The 15,848-nt window shown below is 42.0% G+C and overlaps 1 protein-coding gene across 1 annotated transcript in view; it reads right to left on the bottom strand.

Annotated features, from left to right (window-relative positions):
- LOC140204287 (calpain-5-like) overlaps positions 1–15,848 on the bottom strand; it is a 191,900-nt gene that overhangs the window by 42,233 nt on the left and 133,819 nt on the right. The window contains exons 4-6 of the mRNA XM_072270880.1: positions 11,075–11,283; positions 9,021–9,213; positions 525–700 (exon numbers count right to left, since the gene is read on the bottom strand). Of these exons, the coding sequence (XP_072126981.1) occupies positions 525–700; positions 9,021–9,213; positions 11,075–11,283 (578 nt within the window). The remainder of the gene's footprint in view (positions 1–524; positions 701–9,020; positions 9,214–11,074; positions 11,284–15,848) is intronic.

The raw sequence follows: 15,848 nt of genomic DNA, 5'->3' as shown, positions 1-15,848 counted from the left end.
CACAGTCTCTTGCATCTCCAGTTACAATAGATTTTGCAACAGTACTGCTCTTGTACAACTTTTCGTTCATTCATTCATTATTGTGCCATGTATTATGATGTGGCCAATCACGGTCTTTCCATGACAATAATTGTTCTTGGCAAATTTTTCTGCAGACGTGGTTTGCCATTGGCTTCTTCTGGGCAGTGTCCTTACGGGATGGGTGACCCCAGCTATTGTTCACCTAGATTTAATTCCTCATTTGAATTTAAATTTGATATCTTTTCTCTCCGTCGTTGGTCTGGATACCTGCATTTGTATCTCCAGTGATATAATCTCTACATTGCCAGACTACGACTATAAAAATTAATTACCTGAATCAGGAAATGAAACACATATAGTGATACATCTTGTATTTAATGCGTGTGATAGCAGACCATGTTCTATTACCCCATGTTTTCTCAAACACAAAAAGGCCAACCTATGAAGACTTCTCCAATCTAGCTTCTTGTTTAATTCATGAACTGGCAATGGTTATTACTCACTTATCACTCCAAGGGCCCAGCCATTCGACTTTTCCCCATGGGTTCCTCATTTTGATCATAAACACCTTTTCCGGAGTGTTACCCAGGCGGACTCTTTGCATGTTTGTCACAGAATACGAATGCTCTGTCTTCAGTCCATGCAACTTGCTGGCTATCACCTTCCTGTTAACTCTGTCCTATAAATATACAAGAGGGCTTTGTTCGTTTATCAGTGGTTTGCTAAAAACAAAAGTGCATTGCGTTTACTGTAAGTACACGGTAACTCAGTAAGAACCTGGTTGCTCATTCATCTCTGTGCCATTCCTAGCACTAGCCTTTCCCCTTCTTGATTTCCTTAATATCCCCAAATGCCCTCAAAAAAGAACCTCTTGAGTCTCATGGCTTTTTATGTTTTTAGTTTGCCTTAGGGTTCTTGGATATGTTTCTCTGTTTTAACTTTCTTTCTATCCTAATCCTACATAAGAATATTTAATCAAAGATGGATAACAGAGATATCATGCCATGGTTGAGATTAAAGAATAAGCATTGGACAAAAATTCAACTGGATAATTTACAAGATTTAATTTTGGTATTATGTCAAAAAGCTCTTTCCACATAAACAAAGGCTCACAAATCAACTAATATACACAATAATATATTTTCTCCCCTAGAGTCTTTCTAACATTTGGACATAACTCCATGAGGCCAAGTAAAGCTTGCAACCCACTAAAACGTTTGAACTCTTTCAGCACACGTACTCCTTAATTGGTTATGGATTTAAATACAGCTGAACAGTTATGATTAGAGCAGGCATTCATAGAAACATAGAAATTCATAGAAACTCTCAATTCATTGAGAGTTCAACTAGGTTCCAGAATTGGTACAACTAGAGTCATTTTCTCTGTGTTCACCTGCAGTGGGAGCCACAGTTGCACGGCTGAATTCAACCACACCACAGAACAGACGTGAAGATATATCTATTGTGATGGCTCAGTGCATGGGCAGTCAAGCATATCTTCCAAGAGCAATTAAAACTGGCTAAATAGCTCAAGAGGTCATCAACCTTAATTTCAGCTGGGTGATTTTTGTATCAAGGCTCCTTTGGAGAGAGATTGGTGCACTTTCCTTAACTTTTATTCATAGTCTAAAAGGAAAATGTATCTCCATTTAACAAGAGGACCTTAAATGCCCCTTTCTCGGTGGATAGGATTAGGTAAACTAAGAATCCAATTAGAAGCAAATACTTTGGGATATAATTTTCTACCTCATTGCTCTGCATCAATGTATTACATTTCTTCAGTGTTATAAAGTTTGCTAATGGCATACAAGCTACTTGTGCAATGTATCTGTTCTATTATGGACACTTTTTTTTCATCCATCATGTGAAACGCAATGGACTGTAAAGTAGCTGTTCATTATTAAATTCAAACATTATATAAAATTTATATACATTATATAGCTATATAACATATTGATGCAGCTATAAAGAAGGCAAGGCAGTGGTTAAATTTCATTAGGAGTTTGAGAAGATTTGTTTTGCCACCTAAAACACTCGAAAACTTCTACAGATATACTGTGGAAAGCATTCTGACAGGCTGCATCACTGCCTGGTTTGGGGGAGTAGGTTGCTACCACACAGGATCGTAGCAAGCTGCAGAGAGTTGTAAGATTAGTCAGCTCCATCGTGGGAACTAGCCTCTGTAGTATCCAAGGTATCTTCAAGGTGCGGTGCCTCAGAAAATCAGCTTCCATCATCAAGGACCCTCACTACCCAGGACATGCCCTCTTGTCATTGTAACCATCAGGAAGGAGGTACAGAAGCCTGAAAGAACACACTCAGTGATTTAGGGGAAAAAATATATATATATTTCACACACACACACACATGTATGTGTGTGTGTGTGTGTGTGTGTGTGTGTGTGTGTGTGTGTGTGTGTGTGTGTGAGTGTGTGTGTGTGTGAGAGTGTGTGAGAGTGTGTGAGAGTGTGTGAGAGTGTGTGAGAGTGTGTGAGAGTGTGTGAGAGTGTGTGAGAGATACACACACAAACATACACATATACTTACTCTAATACAGATTTATTTATTTATCATGTATTGTAATGTACTGCTGCTGCAACATTAATAAATTTCACAAAATATGCCAGTGATATTAAACCTGAATCTGATATAGAAACATAGAAACAGAGAAAACCTATAGCAGAATACAGGCCCTTCGGCCCACGAAGTTGTGCCGAACATGTTCTTACCTTAGAAATTACTAGGGTTACCCATAGCCCTCTATTTTCCTAAGCTCCATGTACCTATCCAAAAGTCTCTTAAAAGACCCTATCGTATCCGCCTCCACCACTGTCGCCGGCAGCCCATTCCACACACTCACCACTCTCTGTGTAAAAAAAACTTACCCCTGATATAGTCGGAGAGATAGAGCAATACGAGCAGTCCCCAAATAGTCCTTCCAGCTGAGGTGACACTTCACCTGTCGGCCCATTGGGGTCACATACTGTGTTCGGTGCTCCTGGAGCGGCCTCCTTTATCGGTCAGTCCGACGTAGATTGGGAGGCCGCTTCGCTAAGCACCTACCAGAAGAAGCGGCCTCTCCCAATGGCCACCCATTTTAATTCCTCTTCCCACTCCCATTCCGATTTGTCAATCCATGGCCTCCTCCACTGTCCCAATGAGGCCACACTCAGACTGGAGGAACACCACCTTATATTCCATCTGATCAGCCTCCAACCTGATGGCATGACCATCAATTTCTCTAACTTCCAGTAATGCTTCAACCCCTCTTCACCATTTCCTATCCCCTTTTCCCTCTCTCATGTTATCTGTTTGCCCACCCATCGCCCCCCTCTGGTGCTCCTGTCCCCCTTTATTTCTTTCTTCTGTCCTTCTGCCTCTTTCACCAATCAACTTCCTAGCTCTTTGCTTCATCCACCCCCCCTCCAAATTTCACCTATCACCTGGCATTTCTCTCTCCCTCTCCCCACCTTCCAAATCTACTCCTCAGCTTTTTCTCTCCAATCCTGCCGAAGGGTTTTGGCTCAAAACGTCAACTGTGCTTTTTTTCCCATAGATGCTGCCTAGCCTGCTGAGTTACTCCAGCATTTTGTGTGTTATGAATATAAAATGTAGAACATAGAAATATACAGCAATTACAGGCCCTTCGGCCCACAATGTTATGCCGACCATGTAACCTACTCTAGAAACTGGTGAATGCAACAGGCAGCAGGTCAGGTCTGACAAAGGGTCTCGGCTGGAAACGTCGACTGTACCTTTTCCTTTAGATGCTGCCTGGGCTGTTGTGTTCACCAGCGTTTTTTGTGTGTGTTGCTTGAATTTCCAGCATCTGCAGATTTCCTCATGTTTGCGTCTAGAAACTGCCTAGAATTTCCCTACTGCATAGCCCTCTATTTTTCTAAGCTTCATGTACCTATCTAAGAGTCTCATAAAAGACCCTATTCTGCCTCTACCACCGTCACTGGCAATGCATTCCACACCCCCTGTGTGGAAAAACTTACCTCTGGCATCCCTCTTGCACCTTAAAACTATGCCCCTTCATGTTAACCATTTCAGCCCTGGGAAAAAGCCTCTGGCTATTCACATGATCAATGTGGAACAAAGGACAGCACAGCACAAGAACAATCCTTCAGCTCATGATATGTGACGCCAATTTAAAATGGACACATCTGCCTGCACATGGTCCATATCCCTCTCCATTCCCTGCCCACTCATGTGTCTGAGTAAATGCGTCATAAGCACTGCTATTATATCTGCTTCCACCACCTCCCCTGGCATTGTGTTTCAGGTACCTACCACTTGCTAAGTAAAATTCTTCAAACTTTTCACCACTTGCCTTAGAATTTATGATGTCTAGTATCTGAGATTTCCACCCAGGAGACAGACTTTAGCTACCCTATCTATAGATCTCAGAATTTCATGTGTGTCTGTTAAGTCACCCCCCCAGCCTCCATTGCTCCAGAGTAAACAACCCGTGTTTGCCCAATCTCCCCTTTGTGGCTAATACTCAACAAACTAGACAACATCCTGATGAACGCAAACACGAGGAAATCTGCAGATGCTGGAGTTTCAAGCAAAACACATAAAAGTAGGGAGGAGAAGATGGCGGCGTGCCGGCGTGCCTGTGTGTGCACAGCCCTCCGGTGATATCGTATCTGTTAAATAGGGGCCGTGGACAATTCTGATTTGATGGAGAATGGACGTGAAAGCACAGAGGAACATCTGGAGAAATTTCTGAAGCGCCCGTCTGCTGCTGTCATTACTGTGTGAACATAGAACATAGAATAGTACAGCACAGTACAGGCCCTTCAGCCCACAATGTTGTGCCGACCCTCAAACCCTGCCTCCCATATAAGCCCCCACCTTAGATTCCTCCATATACCTGTCTAGTAGTCTCTTAAACTTCACTAGTGTATCTGCCTCCACCACTGACTCAGGCAGTGCATTCCACACACCAACCACTCTCTGAGTGAAAAACCTTCCTCTAATATCCCCCTTGAAATTCCCACCCCTTACCTTAAAGCCATGTCCTCTTGTATTGAGCAGTGGTGCCCTGGGGAAGAGGCGCTGGCTATCCACTCTATCAATTCCTCTTATTATCTTGTACACCTCTATCATGTCTCCTCTCATCCTCCTTCTCTCCAAAGAGTAAAACTCTAGCTCCCTTCGTCTCTGATCATAATGTATACTCTCTAAACCAGGCAGCATCCTGGTAAATCTCCCCTGTACCCTTTCCAATGCTTCCACATCCTTCCTATAGTGAGGTGACCAGAACTGGACACAATACTCCAAGTATGGCCTACCCAGAGTTTTATAGAGCTGCATCATTACATCGTGACTCTTAAACTCTATCCCTCGACTTATGAAAGATAACATCACATAAGCTTTCTTAACTACCCTATCCACCTGTGAGGCAACTTTCAGGGATCTGTGGACATGTACCCCGAGATCCCTCTGCTCCTCCACACTACCAAGTATCCTGCCATTTACTTTGTACTCTGCCTTGGAGTTTGTCCTTCCAAAGTATACCACCTCACACTTCTCCGGGTTGAACTCCACCTGCCACTTCTCAGCCCACTTCTGCATCCTATCAATGTCTCTTTGCAATCTTTGACAATCCTCTACACTATCTACAACACCACCAACCTTTGTGTTGTCTGCAAACTTGCCAACCCACCCTTCTACCCCCACATCCAGGTCGTTAATAAAAATCACGAAAAGTAGAGGTCCCAGAAGTGATCCTTGTGGGACACCACTAGTCACAATCCTCCAATCTGAATGTACACCCTCCACCACAACCCTCTGCTTTCTGCAGGCAAGCCAATTCTGAATCCACCTGGCCAAACTTCCCCGGATCCCATGCCTTCTGACTTTCTGAATAAGCCTACCGTGTGGAACCTTGTCAAATGCCTTACTAAAATCCATATAGATCACATCCACTGCACTACCCTCATCTATATGCCTGGTCACCTCCTCAAAGAACTCTATCAGGCTTGTTAGACACGATCTGTCCTTCACAAAGCCATGTTGACTGTCCCTGATCAGACCATGATTCTCTAAATGCCTATAGATCCTATCTCTAAGAATTTTTTCCAACAGCTTTCCCACCACAGACGTAAGGCTCACTGGTCTATAATTACCTGGACTATCTCTACTACCTTTTTTGAACAAGGGAACAACATTCGCCTCCCTTCAATCCTCCGGTACCATTCCCGTGGACAATGAGGACATAAAGATCCCAGCCAGAGGCTCAGCAATCTCTTCTCTCGCCTCGTGGAGCAGCCGGGGGAATATTCCGTCAGGCCCCGGGGACTTATCTGTCCTAATGTATTTTAACAACTCCAATACCTCCTCTCCCTTAATATCAGCATGCTCCAGAACATCAACCTCACTCATATTGTCCTCACCATCATCAAGTTCCCTCTCATTGGTGAATACCGAAGAGAAGTATTCATTGAGGACCTCGCTCACTTCCACAGCCTCCAGGCACATCTTCCCACCTTTATCTCTAATCGGTCCTACCTTCACTCCTGTCATCCTTTTTTTCTTCACATAATTGAAGAATGCCTTGGGGTTTTCCTTTACCCTACTCGCCAAGGCCTTCTAATGCCCCCTTCTTGCTCTTCTCAGCCCCTTCTTAAGCTCCTTTCTTGCTTCCCTATATTCCTCAATAGACCCATCTGATCTTTGCTTCCTAAACCTCATGTATGCTGCCTTCTTCCACCTGACTAGATTTTCCACCTCACTTGTCACCCATGGTTCCTTCACCCTACCATTCTTTATCTTCCTCACCGGGACAAATTTATCCCTTACATCCCGCAAGAGATCTCTAAACATCGACCACGTGTCCATAGTACATTTCCCTGCAAAAACATCATCCCAATTCACACCTGTAAGTTCTAGGCTTATAGCCTCATAATTTGCCCTTCCCCAATTAAAAATTTTCCTGTCTTCTTTGATTCTATCCTTTTCCATGATAATGATAAAGGCCAGGGAGCAGTGGTCACTGTCCCCCAGATGCTCACCCACTGAGAGATCTGTGACCTGACCCGGTTCATTACCTAGTACTAGATCTAGTATGGCATTCCCCCTGGTCGGCCTGTCCACATACTGTGACAGGAATCCATCCTGGACACACTTAACAATTTCTGCCCCATCTAAACCCTTGGAACTAATCAGGTGCCAATCAATATTAGGGAAGTTAAAGTCACCCATGATAACAACCCTGTTATTTTTGCACCTTTCCAAAATCTGCCTCCCAATCTGCTCCTCTGTATCTCTGCTGCTACCAGGGGGCCTATAGAATACCCCCAGTAGAGTAACTGCTCCCTTCCTGTTCCTGACTTCCACCCATATTGACTCAAAAGAGGATCCTGCTACATTACCCACCCTTTCTGTAGCTGTAATAGTATCCCTGACCAGTAATGCCACCCCTCCTCCCCTTTTTCCTCCCTCTCTATCCCTTTTAAAGCACTGAAATCCAGGAATATTGAGAATCCATTCCTGCCCTGGTGCCAGCCAAGTCTCTGTAATGGTCACTACATCATAATTCCATGTATGTATCCAAGCTCTCAGTTCATCACCTTTGTTCCTGATGCTTCTTGCATTGAGGTACACACATTTCAGCCCTTCTACCTTCTGGTCGGGAATCTTTCGGAGGGTAGGCCTCAAAATCCCCGGCCTTGCCTGCTTTTGGCGACCGAGTAGGAGGTCGGATCGTTCAGACAGAGATAGCGCTCAGTACTCGGTGTTGGAGAGCTGATCAGAGCTCGAAGTTTTCGGATGACACAGAGTCTGATTGTGGTCGGCATGGCAGGGAGAGTTTTTCTTCCTTCTCCTGTCTGCGTGAGATGTGGGACATTTGAGAAACTTTGAACTTTACTGCGCTCATGGACTTCTTCATCAAGTTATGGTATTGTTGCACTGTTGTAACTATATGTTATAATTATGTGGTTTTGTCAGTTTTTCGGTCTTGGTCTGTCCTGTGTTCTGTGATATCACACCGGAGGAAATAATGTATCATTTCTTAATGCATGCATTACTAAATGACAATTAAAGAGGACTACGTGTCTTCATAATCTAAATATTTTCAAACACAAAAGGTTGCTGGTGAATGCAGCAGACCAGGCAGTCACCCTCTCCTAAACCTTCACATTCTTCCTGTACTGGAGAGACCAGAAATGCACACAGTACTTTCAAAAAAAAAAATGGGCCAACCAAAGTTTTATACAGCTGCAAACTGACCTGCCAAATTTTATTCTCCAAGTATCTTGATCAGTATTTTATTTAAGGATGATAATTTTCCAATCAACGTGAGAGCACACAGGCAGGAGTAGCTAAGAATTTCTATTTTTTTTCAGCTATATTAACCTTTAAAAATCCAATTCAAATATACAATATACCTGTATATGCAGAATGACTGCTAGAATATGTTCCAAGAAAGTATGGACTGCAATTCTATGATTATTTTCTGAGAGACATCATTTGTCCAAAATTGTACAGTAAGTTTAATCAAATGCCCAACTAAACTAATCCCTTCTGCCTGCGCAATGTCCGCTTCGTGCACATTTACATGAATGCCTCTCACATATTTGCCTCCACCACCATCTCAGGGAGCACATTCCCACCACTTTGTAAAACAAAATTGCCCTATCTTTCTCCCTTAATTTTGCCCCCTTTCAGCTTAAATGCATGTCTTCCATTTTTTGACATTGCAACCATGGGGTAAAAGATCCTGAATGCCTACTATATCTATGTTTCTCATAAACCTCTACCTCTGTTGCTCCAGAGAAAACAACCTAAGCTTGTTCAACTTCTCCTTATAACAGGAGTTCAAAGCCTTAACATCCTTTCTGTAATGGGGTGACCAGAATTGAATGTAATACTCCAGGTGTCATCTAAATAGAGCTTAATGAAGCTACAACACCACTTCTCGACTCTTGAACTGAAACTCCTCAAGTAATTCAACTTATAGAAATCAGACAGAAAAGAGGAACATACATGGATGGAACAGCTAATCATCCCTCCTCGTTTGTAAACCTTTGACAGCTTCTCAAATAGCTTCACATAACTGAATTTGCTTTCTGCACAGTTGGCATTCTGCACGTCGATGGTTTCTGCCACTGCGCCAGTGAAATCAACAATGGCATCGCCCGCATTTCCTCCATCCAGAGCTTCATAGCAACCTGCCAGCCTGTAAGCAAGAACACAATGGAATTCCACAATGAGAGGAATTTTTGACATTTGAGATGAAAACTTACATCAGGACCAGATATGAAATGAAATCATACTATGACCATTGTTCCTAAACTACCTCATCATCTGTTAAACTTCTCCCAGTACACAATATTAAATCTGAAATAACTTATGTTCTTGTTGGATTCCTCAAGATACTGATCGGAAAAATATATTGCTTGCAAACTCCATGAATACATCCTCCACAATTTACTACCGATTTATTTTAGACAAGCTACAAGCAGGTTAAAGTCCCCTGTGATTATTGCAACGTGGATATCAAGATTCCTGATTTATACCATGCTCAGATTTATCATTTTTTGAGGGGGTGGGGGTTGTGCATTCTCTACGTACTGCTCCTAGTATTTTTCTACCTCATGTTATTTCTTAGCTTCACCCATTCAGATTTTACTTTTTGATTTTCTATACTTATGTACTTCTTCTGCAGAACAGACTCGATGGACCAAATGGCCCAATTCTGCTCCTATCTCTCATGGTCTTCCATATTGTATTGTACTTGTCTTTCTCCCTGTGCAATAACATGCACAATTTGGAAACTTGCCATCATTCATGATATCTATCATCTGCTTGCTCTACCTCTTCCATCAGGTAGAAAATGTCAATAAGGTTGGAAGAGTGAAGAGAAAATTTACAAGGATGTTGTTAGGACTTGACAACCTGAGTTATAGGGAAAGGTTGAATAGGTTAGGACTTTATTCCTAGAGAATGAGGGGAGATCTGATAGAAGTATACAAAATTATGAGGATTCAGATAGGGTAAATGCAAACAGGCTTTTTCCACTGAGGTTGGGTGAGACTAGAACTAGAGGTCACAGGAAAGGGTGAAAAGTGAAGTGTTTAAGGGGAACATAATGAGGAATTTCTTCAGTCAAAGGGTGGTGAGAGAGTGTGGAATGAGTGTGGAAGTAGTGGATGCATGTTAGATTTCACTATTTAAGAGCAATTTGGATAGTACATGGATGGGAGGGCCATGGTCCAAGTGCAGGTCAATGGGACTAGGTAGATTAATAGTTTGGCATGGACTAGATGGGTCAAAGGGCCTTTTTCTGTGTTGTACTCTTCTATGAGTCTATGACTCTAAGATACAAAAACGTGAAAGCAAGTACTACTAGGCTCAAGAACAGCTTCTATCCTGCTGTTATAAGACTATTGAATGGTTCTCTAGTATGATAAGACCTCACAATCTACCTTGTTATGATCTTGCACCTTACCTGCACTACACCTTCTCTGAAGTTGTTGAACTTCATTTTGCTTTCTGTTATTATTTTATTTTGTTCTACCTCAATGCACTGTATGAACAGCACGCAAAACAAGCTTTTCATTGTCTCTCAGTACATGTGACAATGATAAATCAATTCCAATTTGTCTAAAGGCTCCAGTGTAAATACACGAAATCTGTGCATATATTCACTTGTTGCTTGATTTCAACGCCTTCATTTTCAAATAGATCCAATGAATCATGTTCTGACAACAGTAAAAATTGAATAATTTAATGAGTTTCCTTTGAGACCAGAAACTATTCATTACCACGGAACTTCAAGTCTTAAATTGCTGCTCTGGAATACAAAGCAAATGATCAATGTTTACAGCAGAAGTGGGAGATTGAGACCTAATACAAGATTTAGTAATATTGTGACCAATCCAACAAACATGTCACGATCACTGGGACTACATGATACTGAATAAATTCCAGGGTCCCAAAACAATTGGACAGCTTATCTTTGGCACATGGTACAGGTAATCTGCAAATCTCCACACATTTCATTATCAATGGAATTAGTGATGGTTGAGCCATCTTACTTTGCATATGCCTTCTCCAATAATGCACTCCAGAATTCTTCCTTGGAATTCGAGTGACAAAACAGGAGCTTGCCATTCAGTGTTGGAAGACGATCATCTATCACAACGTCAGTCCATTCACCAAAGCGCCAAAACCGGAAGTGAAAGATGCCTGCATAATTACTTGGATTTTTTGAGTCCCAGTCCTGCTTCTTCCAGTCTGGGATAACCTGCAATCACCAAAAAGAAATTATTTACCATTGGTTAAATATAAATTTTGCAACCATTTTAAGCTATAAAATACAGTGATCATTTTCTTAAAACTGAAGGGTCTTGATGGGTCTCAGCTCAGAACATCGACTGTTTATTCTCCATATATGCTGCTTGACTTGCTGAGTTCCTCCAGCTTTTTGTGTGTGTTGCTCTGGATTTCCTGCATCTGCAGACTTTCATGTTCATAATTCTCTTTTGTCCCTTGCTTTCTTTGTTTCCCATTCACATTCATCCTATTTTTTTACTAATAATTTTGCATTGAAAAGATATGTTTCAAATAATTCTTTTTTTTAATTCCATGCTCTTTGAAGCCAAGGGCATTTATATTAACCAAGAAATAGAGCTAGTAGCCGTAAATATACATGGCTTCATGGCATTCTCAGAATGAAGGCTCTATACACTTGCCCAGTCAAAGAACAAACATGGTCTTAGGTGAATTTCCAAATATCTCCAAAGACCAGCAATACCAGCAGGTGTTCTATCTGGCAGAAATCTATTGAGGTTCCTATAAACTTAAGAGGCTGATACTCAACAATTATTTCAGGAGAGCTCTCTCAATATCACCCAAAACAATACAGCACCCATAGTTTGTGCTTGGCATACACTTAGTGATCACTTTATTAGGTATACCTGTAGATTTGCTCATTAATGCAAAATATCTAACCAGCCAATCATGTGGCAGCAACTCAATGCATAAAAGCATGCAGACATGGTCAAGAGATTCAATTGTTCAAACCAGACATCGGAATGGGGAAGAAATGTGATCCAAGTGACTTTGACCGTGGAATAATTGTTGGTGCTGGGTAGGGTGGTTTGAGTATCTCAGAAACTGCTGATTTTCTGGTATCTTCATGCACAACAATCTGAGTTTACAGAGAATGGTGCAAAAAACAAAAACATGCAGTGAGTTGTAGTTCTGTGGGCAAAATGTTTTGTTATTGAGGGAGGCAAGAGGAGAATAGCCAGACTGGTTCAAGCTGACAGGACGGTAACGTTAACTTAAATAACCAGGCAATACAACTGTGGTGTGCAGAAGAGTATCGGGAACCGGAGTGATAGTGCTGAAGATGATGTAGATGGTTTACAAACAAAGGCAACGTGTAGTCAGACTCACAGCAAGGAGAGGCTGATGATAGGGCAAAATTGCAGTCAACAGGATGAGTTGCAGGATGAAAGGCAGGCAAAATCTAAAAGGGTGAATACAGGACTGAAGGTGTTATATTTGATACGGAATAAAATCGATGAATTTTTAGCACAGTTACAGACTGGTAAGTATATCTGAAACATGCCTGAAAGATTATAGCATGGAGCTTAATGTCCAAGGATACGCATTGTATTGAAAGGACAAGCAGGAAGGCAGTAGGGGTGGTGTGGCTTTACTGGTAAAAAAATGAAATTAAATTATTAGAAAGAGGTGACAATGGGTTGGAAGGAGTTGAATCGTTGTGGATAGAACTAAGGAATGGTAAGGGTAAAAAAAAACCCTGATGGAAGTAATATACAGACCCTCAACAGTAGTAAAGATGTGGTCTATAAGTTACATTGGAGATAGTAAATGCATGCCAAAAGGGAAATGTTACAATAGTCATGAGGAATTTCGGTACGCAGGTGGATTGGGAAAATCAGTTTGGTGCCGGATTCCAAGAAGGGGCATTTCTACACTGAATAATTATTGGATGGGAGGTGACCTGATGGAGGTGTATAAGATGATGAGAGGCATTGATCGTGTGGATAGTTAGAGGCTTTTTCCCAGGGTTGAAATGGCTAATACGAGAGGGCATAGTTTTAACGTGCTTGGAAGTAGGTACAGAGGAGATGTCAGGGGTAATTTTTTTTTCTCTTTTTTTTAAAAAACGCAGAGAGTGGTGAGTGCATGGAATGGGCTGCCAGCAGCAGTGGTGGAGGCAGAAATGATAGGGTCTTTTAAGAGACTCCTGGATGGATACATGGAGCTTAGAAAAATAGAGGGCTATGGGTAAGCCTAGGTAGTTCTAAGGTAAGGACATGTTCAGCACAGCTTTGTGGGCCAAAGGGCCGTATTGAGCTGTAGGTTTTCTATGTTCTATGTTCTATGGCTTGTTAGAGCAGCTTGTGGTTGAGCCCACCAGGGGATCAGCGATTCTGGATTGGGTGTTGTGCATTAAACTGGAATTGATTAGAGACCTTAAGGTAAAAGAACCCTTAAGGGGAAGTGATCATAATATGATCGAATTTACCCTGAAATTTGAGAGCAAGAAGCTAAAGATAGATGAATCAGTATTACAGTTGTGTAAAGGAAACTAGAGAGGAGTAAGAGAGCAGTTGGCCAGAATTGATTGGAAAAGAACACTGGCAGGGATGACAGCAGAGGAGCAATAGCTGGAATTTCTGGAAGCAATTCTGAAAGCAGAGGATATACACAGCCCAAAGAGGAAGAAGTATTCTAAAGGCAAGTTGATACAACTGTGACTAACAGGAGAAGTCAAAGCCAACATAAAAGCCACAGAGAGCACATGAAGTGTGTGAAGTTACTATTACTAGGGAGAAGGTTCTTGCGAGACTGAAAGTTCTGAAAGTAGATAAATCATGTGGACCAGACGGTGTACCCTCCAGGGTTCTGAATGACGTGGCTGAAGAGATTGTTGGAAGCATTAGTAATGATCTTTCAAGAATCGCTAGATTCTGGGATGGTTCCAGAAGACTGGAAAATTGCAACTGTCACTCCACTCTTCAAGAAAGGAGAGAGGCAGAAGAAAGGAAATTGTAGGCCAGTTTATCTGACGTCAGTGGTTGGGAAGATGTTGGAATCAATTGCTAAGGATGTGGTAACAGGGTACTTGGAGGCACATGATAAAATAAGCCGTAGTCAGCATGGTTTCCTCAAGGGAAAATCTTGCCTGATAAATCTGTTGAAATTCTTTGAAGAAATAACAAGCAGGATAGAGAAAGGAGAATTGGTTGACGTTGTGTACTTGGATTTTCAGAAGGCCTTTGACAAGGTGCCACACATGAGGCTCCAAAACAAGCTATGAACCTATAGTATTTTAGGGAAGGTTCCAGCACGGACAAGCAGTGGTTGATTGGCAGGAAGCAAAGAGTGGGAATAAAGGGAGCATTTACTAGTTGGCTGCTGGTGACTGGTGGTGATCCACAGAAGTCTGTGTTGGAACCAATTCTTTTTACGTGGATAGGTGGTGGGGCAGTAGTTTTGAGGAAGTAGAGAGGCTACAGAATGACTTAGACAGATTAGCAGAATGGACATAGAAGTGACAAATGGAATACAGTGTCATGAAGTGTATGGTCATGCACTTTAGTAGAAGAAATAAAAGAGGTGACTATTTTCTAAATGGAGAGGAAATACAAAAATCCAGGTTGAGTCTTTGGTGAGGAGGATAAATGTGTTGTTAGCATTAATTTCAAGAGGACTAGAATATAAAAGCAAGAATGAAATGTTGTGACTTTATAAAGCACTGGTGAGGCCTCACTTGGAGTATTGAGAGCAATTTTGGGTCCCTTTTCTTCGAAAGGATGTTTTGAAACTGAACGAGGATCAAAGGAGGTTCACGATAATGATTCCAGGATTAAACAGCTTGTCATATGAAAAACATTTGATAGTTCTGACCCTAATTTTATTGCAATTCTGAATACTGAGGGGTGACCCAATTGAAACCTATTAAATGGTGAAAGGCCTTGATAGAGTGGATGTGGAGCAGATGTTTCCTTTGGTAAGAGCATCTAAGACCAGAGGACACAGACTCAGAACAGAGATGAGGAATTTCTTTAGCCAGAGAGTGTTGATCTGTGGAATTCTTTGCCATAGGCAGCTGTGGAAGACAAGTCTTTATGTATATTTAAGACAGAGGTTGATAGTTTCCTGATTGGTTAGGGCATGAAGGGATGGCAGAGGGCGGGAGCCAGGAGATTGGGTCTGAGGGGAAAAGTGGATCAGCCACGACGAAATGGTGGAGCAGAAACGATGGGCTAAATGGCGTAATCTGCTCCTATATCTTATGAACATGGTCTTATGTTGAACCTTGAGGTATATGGGCTACAGCAGTAACAGACCACGATCATACACTCAGTGGCTGCTTTATTAGGTAGAAGTGGTACCTAAAAAAGTGGCCACTGAGTGTAGGTGGAAAGAGGGGAAGGTTATAAGGGATATTGGTTGATGGGGTTGGGTGTGAAAGAGTTGATAGCTCCCTCTGTAAAGGAAAAGATCTCCAGTGGTACTGGAGATACCTAATAAAGTGGGCACTGAGTGTATCTTGCTGCAGTTTTTGAAATCCTACTCCATTTTTATGCTGGCACATTAGAGGCAAAGAGCTTCTCACACGTCATATTTGCATTGCCAGTAGGCTTGAGAAAAGTTAGATCAGCCATGATGTTATTGAATGGCAGAGCAAGCTCGATGGGCCAAATGGCTACTTCTGTTCCTAGTTCTCAAGCTGACTTGTGTCAAGTGTGACTCTAGACCCAGAGAAATAAGTAAAAGCTGGACAGGTGTCTCATTCTACTTAATTTATTTGCTACCCCACTCCCA

Source organism: Mobula birostris, chromosome 10 (genome assembly GCF_030028105.1).
Source record: "Mobula birostris isolate sMobBir1 chromosome 10, sMobBir1.hap1, whole genome shotgun sequence".
In the NCBI taxonomy this organism is placed as follows: Eukaryota; Metazoa; Chordata; class Chondrichthyes; order Myliobatiformes; family Myliobatidae; genus Mobula; species Mobula birostris.
Note: the sequence above shows the minus strand (reverse complement) of the source record. Positions and strands in the feature narration are given on the sequence as shown.